Genomic DNA, 23,744 nt, shown 5'->3' with positions numbered 1-23,744 from the left:
TATATATACATATACATATATATGTATATACATATGTATATATATACATATACATATGTATATACATATATATGTATATATATATATAATTTTCATTTTGCAAAGTTAATCTATTAATTCAATGAATGACTAGAGAACATATATGGTAGGCTAAGCCTCCTTTAGAGGAGAAAACAATGAATAAGGAAAAGCTAATTGACCCTCATGGAGTTTAGAATCTAGCAGGGAAAAGAGACATTTAAATGGCAATTAGGTAATAGGTTTGAATTTCACATTAAGGGTAATAGGAAGCCCTGTCAGTGTTTTACGCATAGGATCAGAGTTATAAGAATAAATTTGTATTTTTAAAAATGTTTACTCTGAATGGAGAGCAGTGTGAGACCAGGGAAGAGACTCTGGTAGCAAAGCAGGCAAGAGATGGATGTGGCAAGGAAAAATATGGTGGCAGTAAGGATACAAAATCTTAGAATCGAGGGATATTTACGAGATACAGCTAAGAAAATCTGTTGCTTGAGGGCATGAGTATCGGGCTACATACTGGGAAGAGGAGAAGAGAAGGCTAAGGAGATGGTGGGAGCAGAAATAGGTGGATAGACATGGTGAGGTTCTGTGCATCATCTCCAGGTCTAGGTGAGTCGATAAGGAAAACTTCCGGTTGGGACCTGCCAGCAACTTTCGCAGCAAATACATCAGTGTGGCTATATGCTTTCTGTGCCTCTTTCCCCAGAGTAATATCAGCACATGTAAGTCAACTGAATGAATGAATCAGGATTGTTCACTGATATATCTGCACTCCTTCTTTCCCTGTCTTCCATTCCCCCTGCACACCTCCCCTCCCCCACCCCACAGCAAGGAGGCTTGCAAGGACCCTTCCGTTTCCCTAGACGATAATGAGGGCCAGGAAGGACTGCTGAGATGGAATACTGCAATTCCACCAAAGGGAGACACACACACACACCCAGGACCGTACATTCTAAAAGTCTTTACTGGGCTTGGCTTTGTTCATGGAGGGATTCACTAATTAGTAATGGATCCTGACACAAGGATCTCAGAGCTGAGTGGGAAGGGGAGGACAGAGCTGGCAGGGGACTGCTGGCCTTTCATCTTACAGTTTTCTGGTAATTGTTTTGGATAGCCTATGTTTGTTCATTATTCTCCCTTTATTAACTACAGGTGCGTCTTCTTTACAATTTCTTTGTCATTCTGGCCTTCATTATGTTGACAGATTACTTTTTATGGGCAATGAGCTCAAGAAGGCAAGGGAGAGAGAGGAATCTGGGTTGGGTTTGGGAGTACCCTTACGTTAATCTTCCATCACTAGAGCACAGTGCTTCATATAGATCTCCCTCATTTCCAGCCTTCAAACATCCTTCTGAAGTTGTTTTCTCCTTTGACAAAATGCAAATACAGGATCCCTCCTCAAGAAGTTGGATAAATATAACCTATGTTCCTACAGTATACAACAACACAGCTTTTCTTCTTGGTAATGTTATTTTTGTGGATTAATCTGCATCTATCCTAAGAAAACATGGACACCCTTTAATGAATAGCAGACATTTGAGTCTCCTAACACACCATTTACCAGGGCTGGTAAATGGCAGGGCATCTAGGCTGGACAGAGGAACAATTACAAATGATATCTTAGAAACTTGGAGATGGCATAGACTCAAATCAAATTTTTCCATGGCATGGGTAAAGTTCTAACATGTGGGAAATACTCAGAGAATGGGAAGGCAAAAAAGGGTCAATGCCAAATGTTACAAGTAAAAAAGAAATACCACCCCTTGACAGAAGACTAAATATAGAGCTTACCTCCTAGAGGAGGAGAAACTCTGGGCTCTGGTCTGAGGCGTTCAGAGCCGAAGTCAAAAGTCTGGCTTTCCTCACTGCTGTTTCCATCTTCAATTCCATCAACGATCCTGTTTAAAATAAAGGAAATTGGCTAGTTGTGCATTTTTGCTTATAGGTTCCAGTATTTCTAGGAGACTTAAAAATATTGTACTGATTTCTAAATTCTGTAGTCTCTAAAGCTGTGCTCTCCAATATGGTGGCCATTAGCTTTGTATGGCTATTGAGCACCTGAAATGTGGCTCGTGCAAGTTGAGCTGTGCTGTAAGCATAAAATGCACATTAGATTTTGAATATTTGAGTAAAAAATGCAAATGGTTTTATAAGTAAAATTTTACTGTTATTTACACTTGAAATTAATTATTTGGGGCATAGTGAGTCAAATAAAATATATTACTAAAATTAACTTCACTTGTGTATGTGGGTTTTTTGTTTTGTTTTTTAAAAATGTGGCTACTAAAAAATTTAAAGTTACATATGTGCCTCACAATTTTAGCTCACATTATATTTCTATTGGACAGAAATGCTGTAGAATTTGCAAGCTTATTTATTCTTAGATTCAACACCTTAAGCTACTGAAGTCCTCTTCTCTGAATTCATATTAAATCACCACTTCATCCAGAATTAAAATCTTTTAACCTAATGATTATGGCATCACATTAAATAACCTTGATGACACCTTTACTCTGAACCTGGACAGAACTCTGAAGTAAGAGTTAAAGAATTTCATATAAATGACTATTAGGACTTTGGCTAGTCTTCTTTCCTTGCTAAATGCTATTTAATGCACTCATTATTTAAAAAATATAAGTCTTTTGTAGAAAATATAAATATAAAAGTAACAAAAATTAGAAAATAAAAATCACCTGTAATGCACCACTACTGTTAGCATTTTGATGTATGTCCTCACAATCTTTTTCTATATATAAAAGGAAAAATGTTCTTCTTATAAGTTCAGGATAAACCTTTCTTTTTCAGTTCTGATATATTTCCCCCCTATTTAAAATTTACTGTCTTTCTTCTTATTACAAATTTAGGAAGGAGAAGAGTAAGGCAATGTTTTCAAATTACCATCCTCAACTGAATTCCTGAACTTCTAAGTGTGTTTTGCTTATTTAAAAAAAAAAAAATCTCAGTGGATGAATTGTGTTCTTCAAAAGAGTAGCTAAATATATTTAGAAATATCACTTGCTTTACAAGTAGAAAAATAGAATTTGAATACAGATTTCCAAACTTATTCTCTGAGATTTTGGACAAAATAGTATAGATAATATGAACTACTTTACAGGACTCTTGAGAAGACTAAATGAAATTACCTAGCAGAGGACATGGGACATAGGAAGCACTCAGTATTTTTTTTTTCTTGCTTCTATTTATTGTCAGCTATGATGTGATTTTTTACTATTGCTTTTATGCTCCATAGACCACTTCTTTCACATTTCTGAGTCAGGATTTTTCAGCCTCTCAATCATCTTTAGTTAATCCTAAAGAGAATTTTTAAAATTAAAAATAGAGCTATGCTGTGTTACCTATGGAAGAGGCCAGAAATAAAAGTAAGCTTCAGTTATCCACAATGATAAAGAAAATAGTATTGAGAATGAACATCAACACTTAGGTAGAGCTAAATGGATGAAGGGAGTGAAGAAGGCCTTCTGAACATTTAATGGACCCTTTCGAGAATGTAACTAAAACTATTGTCATACTGTACACACCTCCACGCAGAAGCAAAATTTACACACAAAATTCAGGAAAGCGGAAGAACCCAGGCTAGGAACCTGTGTGGTTGAGAGGCCCAGAGGGCTGAATAATTTACTAACTAGGTACCAATTTGAATAAAAGGCAGCCATTTTTACCTAGGAAAGAATTAAATGATGTGATTCTTACCTTGGACTGAGGTCTGGGGGTCCAGAACTATTCAAAGCCGAAAGTTGCAATTTCAAGTTTCTCTCTTTCCTTTTTCCATGGTTAGGGGGGTCAGTTTCCTGTTTGTTTTTCGGGGAATTTGAACTGGAGACTCTGATAGGTGAGTGAAACGGCACTGTTCCTGAGGCCAGCTGCTTCAAGCTCAAGCCTAGATAGCTTTTACTGCTTCCCACCTTCTTGCTGCGTGAAGAGGAGGATCCCCTTGTGTAGATGGGAGAGAGGGAGGCTGTCTCTTCTTCCTCCCCTTCCTCCTCCTCTTCCTCATCTTCCACAATGGACGGGAGTCTTTTGTTGATGCTGCCATTTCCCTTGGGCTCTGACTAAATCAGTGATAACATAGATTAGTACAGATTGCAAAGGCCGCTTGAGAGGAATATCATTCATGCTGGGGGTCCTATCGAAACAACGTCAAATCTTTTAGAAACTTACATCTCATGAAAACTTAAGACTTTGCAGATTTTGCTATTATTTATTCAGGTGTTCAATGTCTCGCCATTTCTGCTATTCCCCGGGTTTACCCTCTCTGCTATCCTGGTGTTGGTCGGCTAACACCTCCCTTGGTCTTCTTAAACTGTCCTGGTGGGAAGGGTGCATTTTACCAGCTTGGCATCTAGATTTTAATCAGTCTGTCATCGGTAATAGGATATGATGGCATGCTGTTAGGAGTAAGGACATTTTCAATTTTACTGGAAGGTCTTGGGCCTTGTTATTTTAAAGTTATAGGGTCTTCAGTGGAACTTTATATGGAGGTCAACCAGAAAAGTATATTATCTTTGAGAATAAAAACCTTTCCTATTTTGGATCAGATAGACGGAGTAAGATGCGCGGCATCCACAGCTACTCTGCTTCCTGCTATCTTTACTTTCAGATGTCAGTTGGAAGGGAATGGAGCAAACCATTTGGCCTGCTCCCCTTGAGAACCCTGGGAAAGGAAGAAGTCTTGCTAAACCCCATCTTAGACTCTGGTTCCATCCATGTTGTTGGAAATGGCAAGATTTAATTCTTTTTGATGGCTCAGTAATATTCCAGTGTGTGTGTGTGTGTGTGTGTGTGTGTGTGTGTGTGTGTGTGTATGTGTGTATACACAAACCACATCTTCTTTATCCATTCATCAGTATATGGACATTTGGGCTCTTTCCGTAATTTGGCTATTGTTGATAATGCTGCTATAAACACTGGGGTGCATGTGCCCCTTCTTATCTGGGGTTTGTATCCTTTAGATAAATATTTAGTCATGCAATTGTTGGACTGTAGGGTAGTTCTATTTTTAGGATGGAACTAGAGTGTATTATGCTAAGCAAAATAAGTCAGAGAAAGACAAAGGACAAATACCATATGATTTCACCTATATGTGGAATTTAAGAAACAAAACAGATGAACAGAGAAGAAGGAATGGAAAAACAAAATAAGATAAAAACAGAGAGGAGGCAAACCATAAGATTCTCTTAACTATAGAGAACAAAATGAGGGTTGCTGGAGGGGAGGTGGGTGGGGTGACAGGCTAAATAGGTGATGGGCATTAAGGAGGGCACTTGTTGAGATGAACACTGGGTATTGTATGTAAGTGATGAATCCCTGAATTCTACTCCTGAAACCAATACCACACTATATGTTAACCAACTTGAATTTAAATAAAATTTTGGAAGAAAAAAAAAACCCATCTTAGACTCTTGACTGGAGTCATTCAACCTTTTAGACTCAGAAGAAGTGAGGGAGAGGTTGGATAAAGACAACGAAGATAATGATGATGGGGCAGGGCAGAGAGAACAACAAAGGCTAAGCTAGTGGCCCTCAATGGAGTCACTAGAAGAGTGGGTGTTTCTTGCTCTGCCCCAGACATGGCTTCTCTGCTCCAAAGGCTCAATTCATTTTTTTTTTTTTGGTGCCTCATTATCTTTTGAGGATACAATTGTTTCTACTTGCTCATCAATAATTTCTAATAGAAATAAGATAATAAGCTGAAAAGATCTAAATGTGCTATTTAAATCTCATGAGCTGTCATGGTTATTACTTCATATTAATGAACAGTTGGTTTATTGGTATCTATTGATTTTCCTGTAACCATTATAATGATACATACAACAACAAAAAATGAACTTGAACATGTGGTGACTTTAACAGGCAACAGCCCATCCAGTTTAAAACTGGCCAAGCTAAGCAAAATAGTTTACTCATGAAACTGTTTAGTAGCACTGTAGAATAGAAAAATTAGCTCACCCAGTTAAAGACACACGGGGCACTCTTATCAAAGAAATGAAGAACAATGAGTGAATTCTTTAATTGAACTTCTGTTTACATTTCCATTGGCAGTTTAATCATTCCTTTGGTTCAAGGAGGCTCCGCTGGTCCTGATGTAATTCTCTAATAATCTATAGTGTTTGTACTTCTACAAGTTTGTTCGGATTTCATACTTCCATTTTATCATGGAGACTTGGCACTTGGGGCAAGTTGCTTAAATACTGACCTTTGTGATCAAGGCAGCCAACATTACCTATACCAAGAATTAATTATTCCCCCTACCATTATTACAGACAGGACCCAAATATATTAGATTATTAAACATCCAGCTCCACATGCAGCGCCCATACAGGAGTTCCAGCTCCTTTCCTTGGGCTATCCATACAGAAATGCTTGCTTCCCTCGTGCAGCTGGATTCATCCATGTATATGCTGCCATACATTTCAACCTCAGATTTCTTCCTTGTCTTCTGACCCACCCCTTCTTCATTTCCTCCCAACAGATGCTTCCATGAGGGCAATGATGTTCTTTTCCCCATAGTCAAAGGAATCTCTAATTTAGCTCATGACATTCTATGGGATAGCCATTTCAAACGCACAGTGGACTAGATTCAGTCAAACCTGCCATGACTACAGGGGAAGCAGAATAAAGTCTAATGGTTGAATGCGTGAACTTTCGGTCACACAGTCCTAGAAGTCTGGAGACTCCTACCTGCAACGGTGGTCAAGTAACATCATTTAAATCATTTAAATCCTTGTTTTCCTCATCTGTAAATTGGGAATGGTATGAGGATATAGATATTAGATAATGGAAGTTAAAACACTTAGCAATGTGCACTGAAAGTACTTAAAATAGATGCTTGCCCTCATGATGATGATGATGATGATAGTGAAGAAAATGGAAACATTTGCCTCAGGGCAGGTTCTACAGAGAGTGCTGGTCACCCCTTTTTATATAATCTCCCCTTCTTTGCTAGTTAACAGAATTCTTAGGAATGTACCTTGCCCAAAAATCACCTTTCTCAGCTTCCTTTGCCTCTTGGTTTGACCATGAAGTTAAGTTCTGAGGTGATAGCAGGCAAGTGGACAGGTTAAAAGGAACTTACAGGAAGACTTCTGGAAAGAGGGAAGCCTCTATCCTACCCTTCAGTGTTTTTGTTTTGTTTTGTTTTGTTTTGTTTTTAGTTTCTAGTCTGGAATACTGATACAATGGATAGATCTCTAGCAGCCATCTTAGAGAATGAGGAGGTCTTAAAAAAGGAAACCATGTGTTGAGGATAATGAAACCAAAAGAAGAAAGCTCAGGACCCTGTTGACACAGTTATATCACCCACCTCTGGCCTTGTTCACGAGAGAGAAATAAATATCTTTTGCCTTGAAGCTGTTATGCTGGTGACTTTGATGCTGAAGCCTAAATTATACAGAAGATTTTTTTTTGAAAGTTACAGATGTTGTGTTCTTAGCAGGGATGTTCATTTTCACTGTGCTATGAAGGAGTGAGGAATTCAAATTGGAAAATCCAAAGGAAGGCAGAATTTCTCATGAGAAAGAGAATATAGGAGTGGTTGGGGACAAGGGGGTAAAGTAGTGAGGAAAGGCTGCCTGTTGAGAAGAGTTGAAACATAATGGCCATTTTGCCAACTGCTGAGGAGGGATTTTGTAGAGATGAGAAAGAAGACAACTAGTGCCAGAGAGAAACTCAGTTGAATGCTCTGAGATGTTTTAAGGGCTTTTAAGAAGTTTCCCAATAGTATTAAAAGTAAACCCTGTCTGTGCCCCAGCTATCTTCAGTAAATTATCAATGTCTTTTACGTGTGTTATATGATTGGATTGGTGTTTCTCTGTATGTACACGTGTCTGTGTGTACACACGTGTGTGAAAAGTGTTGGGCTCTGCTTCAAGGAGAATACAGAGCAAAAAAGGGAGCTATTTCTAGGTTCCTGTCACAGTATCATTGGTAGTAAAAGTCTAGGTAATAAATCTGATAAATCACTGTTTCTTGGGAAAGTTTTCTGTGAAATTGGAGGATTCTAAAAAGTTGGGATTATCTTAAGAGCTCAAGTGAAACCCCTTCCAGAATATCTGAGACATTTTTTTTTTTTTATACTATGGATAACCATGTTGTACCATCATCGGAAGCTTACAAGAAAACATTTGACTATTAACTTTAAACATAACAAATGTACTTCCGAGATCAATACTTCGGGATTTTTCTACTTTTGTCAGGTTCTGGTGATGACTGCTTTTCAACAACAACAAAACCCTTAAATAGATGAGTTTCAATACTTCTCTGCTCCAAACTCCAGAAAGTCAGTCAATACATTTCAGTGGGAAGCATTTTAGGGAAAGTAGAAAATAAATACATAAAACCCTGAAGTGGGAGACAGATTTACAGGAAATCCTACAGATTTTAGATAAAGATTCTGTTCTTTAGCAAAAGCCATACCTGTGAGACTGTAGATTTGTTCGATAATCTTGATATCACCTGAAAGAACAAACAAACAAATAGAAGTTGTAACAATCATTTAAACCTCCCCAGGTGCTTTGGGACTGAGTAAAATGTAGGAAGCAGGGGAGAGAACACGTGGGGGCGATTAATCCGCTTGGGTAGGCCAGAGAAGGAAAAAATACCTCCTAAAAGAGGCAGAAACTGCCTTCCTCATCCCAGCCTGTAGGAGTTCTGCTGACCAGTGTGTGAACTAAGAAAAGGAAGGAGCAAATTGAATGTAACACCTAGGAAATAATGATCGAAATAGTGGCTGTGTTGGTTATATTTTCCATCTTGATGCTTTATTTGCTCCCCTTTTGTTTTCCATCTCCCTTTTCCCTCTTTCCCGCCTTTCTGCTATATTCTTGCCGATTCTATGACTTTTCTCTCTGGCTCTGTGAAAACGGAAACCCATGGAATCTTTTCTTATTAAATCTCATTTCTTTGCAGTTATCCACCTCCCTTTCTTATTTGAATACAGGTGGGGGTGATGTCTCCTTTCTATCCCCTGTCTTTCCTCACCATCATGCTCCTTGTGGACTAGGATTAAGTTCATCGGGGAGTCCTGATCTCCTATTTGATTGAATTTAAATCCCATCAATTGTAAAAAGAAACAAAATGCTGCTAAACAAATTGTGACATGCCCATCAATTATAAGACAAATCTCAATTTCAGAGATGCTAAAATGTGAAAAACAAATATGTATTGTAGAATCACTTAAGCTGGGATTCAGAATACATCTTACATAAAATCAAACTACAGGACTGTGGAGAAGTCCATCACAAAACACGCAGCTTTCCATGATGGACACAGAAGCTTTGGAACTTATGATATATCTTGGAAACATGCTTCAGGTCTCATCCACACTGTTTTCTGCTCAAATACACTTCCTTCATCTGAAAGTGGTAATAGATGCTATAAATTAGCATAATTTTATTCACATGAAAAAAAACTTCTACACTCAAAAATGATCTGCCTAGTTAAGTGAGACATATTTAGTAATTCTGTCAACTCTCACTGTGGTTTTTTTTCCCCCTAGATGATTAGGGAAATAGATGTGTTATTATTTATACAAATGCCGGCATCATTATTGCTGTGCAAATATATGTTTCATCAATGTTTAATATTATCAAAGAAGTCAACCCATTCTACATCTGCTTAGTTGCCTAAATATGCATTAATCAGAAGCATTGTAGACATAAGTTTTGTAATAATTCCCTGAGTGGTGACAAATAAAACAGCTGAATAATTAAAAATGTGAAAAATAAAATTACAGTGCTGTTGCTACGGTGGTAGACAGTTACAGCCCGGATGAGAGAAAGAACATCTCAGTGGGACTCAGGAAGCCTGAACATCTCCAGCTCAGAGATGCCATCTGAGGTGTAAGAAAAACTCCTAGTTCTCTAGTTTACTAGTAGTGTGAGCTCTGGCAAGTTGCTGAGTCCCAAGTTTATTTGTCTACGTCAGTGCTTCTCAGACTTTACTGTGCACACAGATCACCTGGGGATTTCACTATAAAACGCAGGTTTCGGTTCAGGAAGTCCGGAGTGAGGCTCGAGACTGTATTTCTAAGGAACTCCCAGGCAACGCTGATGTTACCGGCCCACGAGGCACACGCTGAGTAGCAAGATCTCATAACCGACGTCACTGCTATTATTATCCTATCACCGATGAATTCATTAAGTGTTCACTCTGTGACAGGCACCCTGACAAATGCTCACAGCCATCATGTCCATTAATTTTTACTGTAATCCTATGAGATAACAAGTATACATCATATAACCAGCACTGCTGTGATAGGCTCTCTGAATGAAGTTATTTCATTTGCGTACAGCATTTGAATCACATGCATTTGAAAAGAGTTCTATGATATATTAGTTCTATTGACTAACCTTTCACACCGATCCAGATTCTGCCAATTGCGGAGAATATTAGTTTAATGGAAAGCCAGTGTCTTAAAGCTAGAAGTCACCCTAAAGAGTGGCTGCTACAATGGTTTGTAACCTGGCAGACAGTAGAATGCTTGAGAAGGATTCCTAAATAAATCAGATTCCAGAGCACCAACTCCAGAGAGTCTCTTCCAGTTGGTGGTAGGTGGGGCCGGGTCTTCCACTCAGGGCTGAAACCACTGAGTTAGTCCAACTCCCCACCTAGACATGTGGAAGTGGCTGTCCAGGAAGATGAAGTGACTTGCCCAGTTCACACATCAGGTTAGAGCTCTGGCAGAACCTACCAGACGTCAGGTGCCCTGACTCTTGGTGTACCTAACGCAGAATCCAAAGCTGTCTCAGGTGCCTCCCCGGCAGCTCACGCTGTTACCTGAGCTGAAAGACTAAATGCCTCACATATGGCGGAACTGAATGTAGCACAAGGTTTGATGACTGCCACAAAGCAGGCCCCAAATCTTGTGATACTAAGTTACCCAAGCACCTCATTAGCCTTTTCTGGGTTATAGATCTCTCCGGAAAGAAAATGAAGTCTAGTCATTCTATCCCAAGGGAAAAAAATGCACAGATACAAACCTTTGAATAAATAATGTTTATCGATCTCCTTTTCTTGTTCCGGTAACTGGAAGACTCAAAGGTTTTGAAAGTTTTGAGGAAGACAGTTTTCTCCAATTTGAGTCCCTCCCACATGAACTTTCAGACAGGAGGAGAACGGCTGGTAATCTCTAATGGGGATGATTAAAAAATAAAAAGACCGAAGGAATAGAGGTTGGGATGATAAAATGTTGTAAATCAGACATAAAACAAGGAATGGAGTCCTGCGATGAAGTCAAGGCTGACGGTCAGCCCACTCAGACCCTAGAATTGTATCTTCACTTTGCCAGGACAGAAGAAGCCAAGTGTGGGCAAGAAGGACATGTCTTGGCACAACATTATCATGAATGAAAGTAAAGCTTTATAACCTTGTAGACTAGGAAAGAAACACATTCTCAGTGATGTGGAGTTGGTTTAAAAAGTTTCTGCATAGCTTCTCTTCTTTTATTCCCCTGTCCTAACCCTTAACTTACTCTATCACTCTATAAGTCCAGTGGGAACAAAGAGAGAAGACTCTTAACATCGAAAAACACCGCTCCTTGGTATGGAGAACCATAAGGAGGAAAAAAGTCTCTTATTACTCAGACAATCTGCTACGAAAAAGCAAAACAAATTCGCAATCGTCTTTAAAAGAAAAACAAAGTGTAAGGAAGGCCTCAAAATTATACTATTGAGCTTGAATTGCAAATGGAAATGAAACATGCTAAAATTAATGGTGGTTTTAGATGTGAAAAATGCCATTGTGTTCTTTAATGTTGTCTATTTTGCTGAATGAAGATATGCTACCTTGGCCATCCAGCTTACCTTTTCCTTAAGTTCCTAAGTTCCTCAGTAGTAAATCTTCCTGCTGTTAGGACTTTCTTTTAGCTGAGAGGGAAGCTTTTTGATTTCTTTCATCTATGTCTACCCACTGATTAAAGTGTCTCTGAATTCTGACACATGGTACCATGACAATGAAGTTTGGGGCCCAGCCTTCACTGGATGCTAATGCCCCACCCTCAGAAGCTGAGTGTTTCCTCAGTAGTTTTTCAGTAGAGGAATTATCAATAAGCTTTCCTTACTCTCAAGATCTTTTCCAGAGACAGAACCACCAAGACGTCGACTGGTACGAGGTAGGAAAGAAGCAAAGGCGAATGGAACCCACTACATAGGCCTAGGAATCCTAAACTGTAACCCAGTGGCCCAGCGGCCCAAGGGAGGCATTCTCCTGGTTTACTTGGTTTGCAGGTCAGAATTATAAGCCCCCATGTGAGTCTGAAGCTGTCCTCTCAACTTGGGAATCTTCTAAGACACTCAAGTGTTCTGGTAGGACTGTTACCTACAGCTGATTGCTCAACTGGGAAATGAGATGTGAATTACAAGGCTCTTCTTTCTGAGCGATTCATGATATTCTCTGCTTTGTTAATAATGCCACATTGATTAAGTCACAAAGAAGATTGAAGGAACATGTGTCCTCATTCAGAAAAAGGAATCCTCACACGTTTTCTCTTGTTCTCTGGACAGCAACATTACCAGTACTGGTGGCTGTTTGGGATGAATAGAGCATGAATGAAGGACAGTCACATGGAACTTCATAACTTTCATAGTTAAAATGCCCATTCTTATAAAACCATAAGTAATTGTCATATGATATGGGCACGTAGCAAATCAGTAGGTCTCCTTTTTATTTCTGATCTGCTTCTTTCTCTTGTAGACGCAAGTGGAGGTACCAAGAAGTCATGAATGCCACCGATGGCAGGAGGAAGACAGAAAGAGGAACTGGAAAGCTCTGGAGAAAAGACAGGCTTCGAATAAGGGGGCATTCATTTTCAACTAAAAAAAGGCTTGGGAGTTCACTACCATCTAATCTACAGAAGAAATTTTTGAAGCTGGTGTGAAACCCTAAGTGGGTAATACAGTGGCTAATATGTTTCCTTTGCTTGTTGTGTTACTGAGAAACAGAAATGAGATTATAATGGAAAAACTGATGATTTTGAACTTTTCCAATTTCATCCTGAGCCTTGAGGTCGAGACAAACTATTAAGATTTAGAGGGGAATTCTTCTCCCCTAAGTAAATACTATCACTTCTGATGCAGAAAGCACAAGTCAAGTAACCAAGACTCGAATTTAGTGTTTATTGACTGCTAGCACTGGAGAGTTCAATTATTGAGCCTATTGTATAAGAAGCACCAGAAAAACCTCTTCATTGCTGTGTGTTATGGTAAAAGGTCTATGTGTCAGGGGTGATAGGACCCATTTCGGAGCTATGATAGCATAGTGGTTAAGAGCTGGGATTTTCCTAGTCTTTTTACTCATTAGCTATGCAACTTTGGGAAGCATATTAATCGGGATAAAATAGGTAAGGCTGAAGGAACAAATAATTTGCTGACTTTCAATGGCTTAACCCAAAAGAATTTTATTTCTCATTCTTCCTCTAAAAAATGATAATAATATTTAAAAGTTGTTCTGAGAATTAAATGAGATATATATATGTAAACTGAACAAGTTTTCAAGACCCAGTTGGCCACATCTGGGTGCCATTGTGTCACACTAAGATACATGTATAGCAACCAAAAGTACTGATGGCCCTTGAACAGCACTGGGTGTTGTTCAAGGGTCAGTGGACCCCCTCAGTGGAAAATTGTGTATAACTTTTGACTGGCCCCAATGTTAACTACTAATAGCCTACTATTGACCAGAAGCCTTACAAATACATAAACAGTTGATTAACACATATTGTGTATGTTATACAGTATCATATATCATATTCTTACAAGAAAATAAGCTAGAGAAAAGAAAATATTATTAAGAAAATCATAAGAAAGAGAATATGCACTTAAAGTACTGTATTTACAAAAAAACTCCACATATAAGTGGATCTGTGCAGTTCAAACCTGTGTTGTTCAAGAGTCAAGCTGCAATTTAAAAATAATTCTAATCTTTAGTGTGCTTGCAGGAACCTTAAAGGTGATACGTGTATTGATGAACTACAGTAAGACTTTAAAATCACCCCTCCCTTTCCATTCCACTAGCAACAACAAAGGTGCCTCTCTCTCAGTTCTTTCACTAAAACCCTGGATCCTTTCTGCTCACTCTTCCCTTCCTGCTTCCTTCTGGCCATAAAGCCCAACATTCCTGCCAGAGCTGACCTCTGGGTGGTCCGTGCCATCCAGCCCTCTTGTTTCTGGAGAAAGAGAAAGCATTTGGAGGCTGCTGGGCAGTGTAAGTCTCTTACCACTTGGACTTCATGGTACACAAGGAATTCTCACGTAAAGCTTATGGTGAAAAGAGCCCTCACACCGTTGCACTTGCTAAGTACTTGGTCCAGTGCCTGGCATAAAGAGGAATTAAATTCCTGTTAACAAATGTTAGTTATATTATTATTGGCATAGTGATTATGAAGAAAAGTTTTCTTTGAATTCGGTGAATGGGAAATAGAGCATTCTTAGCTACGGATATCCAAACATTCACACAGATGAGTTCGTCCAACTGAAACTAACAGATATGTAGATATATAATAAAGAGACCATGAACTTGTTAAACCTGAGTTTCCCCCCAAATGGATCTCCCAGCAGAGACCTGCCATCCCAGGCCACAAAGCTGTTCTTTGTACGGCACTAGGTACCATACTTTACATAAAGTAATAACTTGGTATTCTATTCTTTTCTCTCCCAACCCTTTTATCTGCTTCACTTAAATAAAATAAGGCACTTTCAAATTGTCCATAGGTATGAATACAGTGAGGACATTGATAATATATGCAAATTGACTCAAGCACAATTTTAACTTCCTATCTCTAAATTCTAAATTCAAATGTATGAATTACAAGGCTTTGGAATTAAAAGAAAACTCAAAGAGTCTCCAATACTTATGTAAGAACTTGGAAAATGCAGGATGATTTTTGAGGGAGAGAGAGTTGTTTATTAATATGTGGTTCACATCATTCTAGAAAGACAGAGGGGGAAAATACACACCATTATGTGAAGAAAACTCAAAATTTCTCAGCACTGACATAGAGTTTTAATGATTCCAGGCTTAAGGAGCTAGCTCTGTACCAACTCCATGATTTGGGAGTTCAGCAGTTAATCAGTGCTAAAAGAATTTGCAGTCGAAACTCATTATATTGAACTGAGATTCCGTGCCCCCCAAGGACCTGCTTCTGATTAGGGTACAATGGCTCCTGGTTAGCTTGTAAAATCAGCTACTATGTAATTGTAAGGAAACACAATAGCTGGTTTCATAAGATTTTCCGGATACACGCTGAGTACTTTGGTTTCAAACCAGGTCGGTGAAGGAAGATGCTCAATTTGGCATGAGAAGTTTTCACATCATAACTCCTGACGGCACTTCTAAAGCTAATGCGAAATGCTTAATTTGCTACCTAGGAAGCTCACCGTCAATTATACACTGTAACAAAAAAGGTGACTGGCCCTATATGATGAAAACAGTGTTTGTAGCAGCAAACCGAGATGAGATACTCTGCTTATTCGAACCACAGTGACTTGGTTAAGCTCACTTAGCCAGAGAAAATAAGAGGACTATAAAGGACCGTGATAGAGGGCAGCTTCTGAATGACCAAATGCATGTCTTTCTTAAGTAAAGCACTCTTTGAAACGTAAGCATGAAGAATATTGTGTTTCAGAGCATTTACACTTTTGCTGAATAGTCAACAATTTCTAGGTGAAGAAGAAAGTCTCACAGTTAATAGATCAGGGCTGAACTTAGGTTACGGTTTTGTGGTACTCAAAGGTGATGTGTGGCCTGGGTGGCACAGTCAATGAAGCTTCCGGCTTCGGCTCATGTCATGATCTTGTAGTTTGTGGGTTTGAGCCCCACATTAGGCTCTGTGCTGACAGCTCAGAGCCAGGAGCCTGCTTCGGATTCTGTGTCTCTCCCTCTGCCTTTCCCCTGCTCGCACTCTATCTCTCTCTCAAAAGTAAATATATATAAAAAAAAAAAAGGTGATGTGTGGAGCACTGTAAGGAAGATATTACTGATCAATTATATATTGACTGAAAACAAGTCTTCGTGAGAATTCACAGTAGGCATAGAAACCACTGAAATTTAGGAAGAAATGTGTCTGATTTGGTATTTTGTCTCCACTAGTGGTGCTCAGGGAAGTCCCCAGAACAATAATTGTCATAGATCAAATATGCCTGATACATCTTGTTTCCTTCTCTGGGTCTCTCTCCTAACCACACTGTCATCCAAAGTCTGTGAAGAAATCATTCCCCAGTTATTTATACAGTAGTATGTCTTTTTTAATTTTTTTTCTTATGTAAATTTGTATTTTGAGCCTGAGCTTTCATCATAGGATAGACTTTTCCTTAACCTGTTAAAATAAACAGTGAGGGACTTAGGGGAGAGATTCGTGGGGAGATGAGACAGTGGCCCTTTTCCTGAAATTACACCATGTGGACAAGATTTTAGGGCTATCATGTGGCAACCTAGTCACAGAGTAGCCATGTCCAAGTTTGTGTGAAATCACAGTGGTATCCACTGTGTAACCGCTCTGCATAAACATGTGAACACTGAATAAAGCATATCCATTTAGAATGGGCATGACTTCTTAGAGTAGGGCATTCTAAACTTTGAGCTAAGTCAGTTACTTATGGGTTCATACAAAGACATCATTCTTTTACTTACCTACATGAAAGCTATACATATAAGTCTCTTCAGAACATGGGGTGCCTGTGTAGCTTAGTCAGTTGGGCATCTGACTCTTGATTTTGGCTCAGGTCATGATCCCAGGGTCATGGGATCAAGCCCCATGTCAGACTCTGCACTGAGCATGGAGCCTGCTTGGGATTCTCTCTCCTTCTCCCTTCACTCGTGCTTTCCCTCTCTCTCTAAAATAAGAAATTAAAAAAAAAAAAAAAGAACAAACTTTCTCTCCAAGTCCATGATTGCAAAATATGCACCAGTGACTTTACTGGAAGATGATGCTTTCACAGTTATTTACACAAATTTGCACAATTCTGGTCCTTCAAGTTTCTAATCTCCTGGATCAGGCTGTGCTTGTTAAGTCGTGTCTTTGGGGATGGCGGGAAACCGGCATGTCGGATTCTTTGAAGGAACAATTCTGGCCTTGATTGTACTGTAAAGACATATTACTTTTAGGTAATAAAGATGCTTCCAAAATAGGTCACTTGGAGAATGGGCAGGGCAAGGCGGGGAGGGGAGAGTGGGGAAAAGAAAAATAAGTCATTTGGAGTCCCACAGTGGGAGTCATATATTTCCTATTAGTTTCCATTAGGTCTTTAAGAGGTGTAACTTTTACTTGAAACTGGCTCTAAATCATTGCCTTTAAGCCTCTCCTCTGGTCACCGTTCCCTTTCTGCTAATTAATTCAGAATTTCTATTTTTTTAATGTCTCTTTAGTTTGAGAGACAGAGAACATGGGTGCACGCATGAGCACTAGTGGGGAAGGGGCAGAGAGAGAGGGAGAGAGAGAATTCCAAGCAGGCTCTGCGCTGTCAGTGTGGACCCTGATGTGGGGCTTGATGTCCTGAACCGTGAGATCATGACCTGAGCTGAAACCAGGAGTCGGATGTTTAACTGACTGAGCCACCTCGTCCCTTGTTTAGAATTTCTAAATAAACATTAACTTTTCCTTGGAGAAGTAACATTAAACATTACCATGGTAACATTACCACAGAATTACTGGTAAATTGAAGGTCTTCAATTATTATTTATTTAGAAAAATTGAAGAAAATTTTAAGGTATGAATACCCCCCTATTTATCAAAAAATTTGGAATAAAAAAATAATGGAGGGGAGCCTGGGTGGCTCAGTGGGCTAATCAGCTGACTTTTGATTTCAGCTCAGGTCATGATCTCATAGTTGTAAGATCAAGCCCTGCATCAGGCTCTGTGCTGAGCATGGGGCCTGCTTAAGATTTTCTCTCTCTCCCTATCCCTCTGCCCCTCCCTGCTTACGCTTTCTGTCTCTCAAGAAAAATAACAATTATAAGGTAATACTAGAAGGGCCTATGGCTCAGACTGGTGAGTTGTTCACCAGCCGGTTAACTGTTCACCAGGACTTATGCATCCTGTTAGTCGCACCACTTGATGGGATTTCCCAGACTGCTTGCACTTAGGGTGAACCACGTGACTCATTCTGGCCAATGGAGTGTGAGCAGAAGAGATCCATGTCATTTGTGGGTCTGGCCCCTGAGTCATACAAGGGCAGCCTCTATTCTCTGTCTCTTAAACTGATTGGCTGGCTGGATACAAAAAGCCTAGTGAAGGACTCTGAGTTCCAGATGACTCTGAGGCCTGGGTGGTGGGGGGTGATGGGGCCACCAAATAGAGGAAGACTGGCTGCCCGAGTCATCAAGTGAGAAGCTGCCACCTGTACACGGATACGAATGAGATTTACTGCATAACCCATTTATTCTACTTATCGTATTAAGTCACAGAAACTTGGCGTTATTTGTTACAGCATTTAGCCTGACTCAACTGATGGTTTCTTAGTGATCATCCAGGCCAAGGGATGAGGAACTGGAGGCCCACAGAAAGACAGCAACTTGTTCCAAGTCATACAACTTCTATGTGTATTGAGTCTGATACCTAGCATTCGTGGGTTCTTTTTGACAGAATGCTGTTTGGGTTTTTTGCTTTTTTCCTCAAATATAATGCTAACATTCTGTCCTGTCAAGATGAAAGTGTGATTAATAAGAGAAAAAAATATATAAACAGTACAACCTGGAATATAACCATGATGCGTTAGCCCTAGTCAGACTTGGGACTGTTTACAAATCCTGGCAAAATGCAGTGACACAGATCGGTGACCATATGCTCTGCTTTTAAAGAACTTAATCTTCCGGGTGGAACATATAAGTGGGATTACCACATCACTAAAAGCTTAGCATCTTGCAGATGTTCATCGAAGAATTTTTGCTTAATCATTTTCCTCCATGACATGGGAACCAAATCCTTTAAACCCCAATTCATTTCACAGAACGGTATCTCCACGGATCCCTCCGCCCTCCTAGAGTTACCATGAGTACCACACGCTGGCCTTCCAATTCATAATCTTGAGTCACACCCCCCCCCCCCCCCCCCCCACTTGGCATCTCGTTTGCTTCCTATTTCTGACTCCTTGGCTACTGTTTCCTTCAGTCAAAGCCGCCACTCTTTTGGCATCCCAGAATGCTGGGTTTAAATGGTGAGCAAATAGATGCCTACAATCTGATGAGACCGGAGGCCTCCAGATCTGCCTGCCGAGCACAGTCTGTGCCGTGGTGTAAGCAGACTGTCTCCACCATATGTCATCGTCTCTGCTGTCTACACCCTTTTGGGGAACTTCATGGGAAAAGCGTTATTAGAGATGTTTATCCTAGGATTTTGTAATTTGCTTTTAATTTTAATTTAATTTCTACCAACTTAGCTCATTTAGAGCAGTTTTAATCATACCACCCACTGACTCGGTGTTGTATCTGTCGAGTTTGTGTTTGGGATTAAAGGGCTAACTGAAGAGATGTCTTATGTGCCCAAGGATGATCTTTGAAAGATCCCACACGGTGAAATATATACTGTAGTAAAACATTCGGGATTATTCTAACAAGACCCAGGAGATCAAATGTTCTTGAATAGAAAAACAGAATAAAATTATATTTTCAAAAAATCCTAACATACACACTGGTAAAATATTTGAAGACTGACTGAGAAATGTTAAAAATATTGCTGCTTTCATCTATATTCTTAGTCCTCCTCCATAACTGTGTGTATGTGCACACAAAGGAAGGATGGAGAACATTTTGTTTCAATTGCTAAGAAGGCCTCCAACTTTTTTTTTAACGTTTATTTATTTTTAGAGAGAGAGAGAGAGAGAGAGAGAATGAATGTGTGTGTGGGGTGGGGGGAGGGGAAAACAGAGAGAGGGAGCGAATCCCAAGCAGGCTCCACACCTCCATCAGTATAGAGTGTGATGTGGGGCTCAAACCCATGAACCAGAAGATCAAGACCTGAGTCAAATCAAGAGTCGGACACTTAATCGACTGAGCCACCCAGATGCCCAGCTAAGAAGGCGTCCAACTTCTTACAACAATGAAATGGAGTCTGAAAAGAGTTGAAAAACTATTTTGTACATCTGAAATGATAGTGCACGTCTGAAACTTCAGATTTACTTTCCAACATGGAACAAGGGAAGGATGAAGAATGATTATATGCAGAGAAGACTGAAAAGCATGCACTTGAATGGGAAGACATTCTCCCAGAGCTAGTTGGTGACCAGGGGGTTATTTAATAAATAGATGGATTTAGGAGCACATGACAGCACAAATACTAAGGGAAAGGACAAGTTGGATGGCCAAGCTACAATAGTTGTGCTGTCTTACTCATTCTCTTATTAATGAGAGGTCTTTCCGGAAACAGGCACAGGGGGTTTTTGATGAGACATGACAAGTAATAGCATTAAGGTTAAGAAGATTAAAGTGAATGTTATTCTGGAAATTCAGGATAGCTTCTGCTGTAAGTCAGGGTGCCTAAAGGAGACCAACCCTTTTTAGGAGAATTATGTTTTGATTTATGGTAGAGTGCTTTGGTGGACAAATGTACTAGGCTGGGATTCAGAATATCAGAATTGGACTCAATTTTATACTGTTTGATTCTTTTACTAATTCTGTCATCTCAGGCTGTGCACTGCTTGGACGCCCGGTTCCTTCATCTGTTAAGCAAGGATTCAGGGGTGATGCAAAGATTAAAATTTAAATTAAAGGAGGTATTGGAAACATACTCCCTTGCTCATAATACATACTTAAAAAACATCAACATCTTTTCTCGGTCAGAAGATGTGCTACTAAATATGCAATTGACAAGAGAAATTAAAACCCGATGAGATACATTTTGATATTTTTACTGAATCTTATTTGAAACGCATACTCAGAATGGTTGAGGGAAGACTTCATCCCAAAGTAAGAGTCTACTTTGTGCAAAAGGGAATATTCTAATACATTTAGGTATACAATTCACGTAAGTTATATACCTAACCAATGACTAGATTTTTTGTTCTGTGAATGAATACATTTTCTTTTCCCCTCCCTTTAAGTCACTTGTCATCACAGGAAAAAACGGAGTTTTAATAGATGGTACTTAAGATCCCTTCCAATTCTAACATTTTATTGTTCTGTGGATATGGAAATATATATCAGTGAATGAATTAAATTCCAATAAGCATTCATCAAGCACATACTTTGTACCATGAGTTTTACAAGGAAAATGATTACAAAGATAAATAAACATAGTCATGGTTCAGAGAACTTATATGTATACAACTGAGTTCTCCACTTATAATTTGGTTGAATCCTTTAATGATTTATTTTGTAAAAGCTTTCTCATTAAAGTACAGCATATGGAAAGAACATGCACGAATAGAAAGTGTACCGTTCAAAGAATTATAGAAAAGTTCTGTGGTTCATTTTCTTTTATGTGTAAATCCTATTTTCCTATGGAAACATGTTTCCCATGAATCCACCATTAATAAATAGAGCTGGCATTCACGGCTCATAGAATTAAGGGACAGAGGAAAAACATATCCTTTGTTTTGATGGATCAGCTTACACTAAGTTTCCATTGGGTTTAGGCTTCAGGTGGTTTGGGACTGCAATTGCAGTGCCTGGCCTCCCTTGCTTCCTTGCTGAAGGACTCTGGGCCAGTTTCTACCTCTCTTGTCTTTAACTAGTCTTCTTATCTAGTACATGAACTCAACAACTTATGTCCAAGAATTTTATGAGAGTAACGTAAGGCAATGTTCGTAAAGTGCTTAGCCTACAACTTGGTTCACAGGAGTGATTATGCCATCAGCAGTGTCAACATCAACTTCACGTCACAGAGCCTTGTCATGAGGGTGGGCTCTGTGACCACAGTCTACCGGAGAATTCAGGCGCAGACTCTGTACTTCCACAGATGGCTTAGACAACCGTTCAAAATGCAGTGCGGAATGGAGGATCCTGAGTAACAGTGGGGCAGGGTTGAGGATTCTTGGTGGATGCAGCCTAGGTAACTTTTCATTTTCAAGGAATGTGCTGAAGTTCAGTCCTGCCTCTGTGTGTGTGTGTGTGTGTGTGTGTGTGTGTGCATGTGCAAATCTGACACGTTTTATTACAGGCTGAACATCTGCTGCTCCCTGCAGGATGGGAACAACCAAGTAAGTAGGGAAAGAAAGACTTTTCTGTCTTGTTTATGGGATGGCAGGTGGCCTTTTTATCCTCTGACTTTCCCAACTCAGCTAACCCCTGCTTCCCCCAAAGAGCTTAAAAATCTAAATGCTCACTGTTCAACTTGCAAACACAAGTTGAAATACCCAGATGTCCTCAAACTGTGGTTGATCTCTTTGCAGGGTATGCCTCATGCTGTTTGATTGACAAGTGGCTACACAGGAGAGAATCCAGAGGAGATGAAACAAGAGCCCATTCCGGGTCCTTTAAAGCCTTTTGTGTGTTCTTTGCTTGTTTTTATTTTTAATTTATGTTTAAATAAGATTTGACTTCTAAGAAAATATTGCTGAGATATGTTTGTACAACCTATAATGATATGATTACCCACAGTTCATACAATCACTGACTTTGCTTCATTTGTCCAACAACTACCTCTGGCCACCCCCCATTTTTCTGGATCCTTCTTATCTCAACTCTTCAGTCTATGGGTTGCCATGGAAAACACCATGTTACTTCAATGTGCTCTCCTTCCATCCCTGACGCCTCACGCAAAGACTCCCACACACAATAACTGATGAAACCTGGGCAGGCACTTGACATGAGCTGAACCACTCATTCTTTTTTAGGAATCTAGCATCAACTAAGAGAGTCCCAGTTTAATCTGCTCCCCACTCAAATTGAAGAGTTGCTACCTGTGACCATTTCTTGCCATTTGGATAAAGAAAGAGGGCATGATGACTGAAGGAGAAAGAAATGGAGAGGAAAAGGAAAGTAAGAGATGTGGAGAAAATCACAATGTGATTATAAGAATTTCTGAGATCCAGATGTGTGTGCACATCTGTGTGTGTGTGTGTGGGGGGTGGGTGGGTGTGTGCAGGTATGTATGTATATTTTATTTAATCCCATTAGCTACTTGGAATACTTACAATAAATCTGCTTCTAGTGATTGATTCAAGTCGAGTTTTTATTGCCTACAGTCAATGTCCTTATTCTGAATTGCCCTAAAACTTACCAGAATTCTCAGGCTGGCCCTTTTGCCAATGCCCCACACTAGCTCTGTCCTAAAATAAGAATTTAAAAAAGAATCAGTCTGTGGTTTGAGAAGAGGTAAGAGTAACCTTTTTTCAGTTTTCATTTCTCTGAGGCAGGGGACTAGGCAGGAGAAAGAGAACTTCAAGGTTGGAAAGGAATGTAAACTTGGGAGTCCCGTGGAGTCCATTCCACCCTGAGATCTTTCGTGGGAACCAGATGGGGACAAGACTGATAATAATGGAGGGAACGAAGCAGTGAGCCTGGGTAACCACTTAAAAAAGAGGACATCGGGTCTTTTTGCTGCAATCAGAGCAAGTAAGGTGTTCACTAAGTGCCATAAGTTCAACAGCAATCTTCATTTACTGAAAGTCATGAACATAAACACAAAGCTGGGCTCTGGGGATACCACCCAAAACACAATCGTTTCCATCAAGGTAATATGTTTGCCACCAAAACTTCTGAATCCATTGGGAGAATGGCATGAGAAGAGTTTCAGAACACAGAAAACATACTGGATGCAAGTAAAACTTCCAGGCCAT

The 23,744-nt window shown here is 39.6% G+C and overlaps 1 protein-coding gene across 1 annotated transcript in view; it reads right to left on the bottom strand.

Moving 5' to 3' along the window:
* KCNH8 (potassium voltage-gated channel subfamily H member 8) overlaps positions 1-23,744 on the bottom strand; it is a 358,591-nt gene that overhangs the window by 25,248 nt on the left and 309,599 nt on the right. The window contains exons 12-14 of the mRNA XM_045037664.1: positions 8,455-8,493; positions 3,733-4,091; positions 1,813-1,919 (exon numbers count right to left, since the gene is read on the bottom strand). Of these exons, the coding sequence (XP_044893599.1) occupies positions 1,813-1,919; positions 3,733-4,091; positions 8,455-8,493 (505 nt within the window). The remainder of the gene's footprint in view (positions 1-1,812; positions 1,920-3,732; positions 4,092-8,454; positions 8,494-23,744) is intronic.

The sequence above is a fragment of the Felis catus genome, chromosome C2, assembly GCF_018350175.1.
Source record: "Felis catus isolate Fca126 chromosome C2, F.catus_Fca126_mat1.0, whole genome shotgun sequence".
Classification (NCBI taxonomy): Eukaryota; Metazoa; Chordata; class Mammalia; order Carnivora; family Felidae; genus Felis; species Felis catus.
The sequence above is the reverse complement of the archived record's forward strand: the minus strand, read 5'-3'. Positions and strand labels throughout refer to the sequence as shown.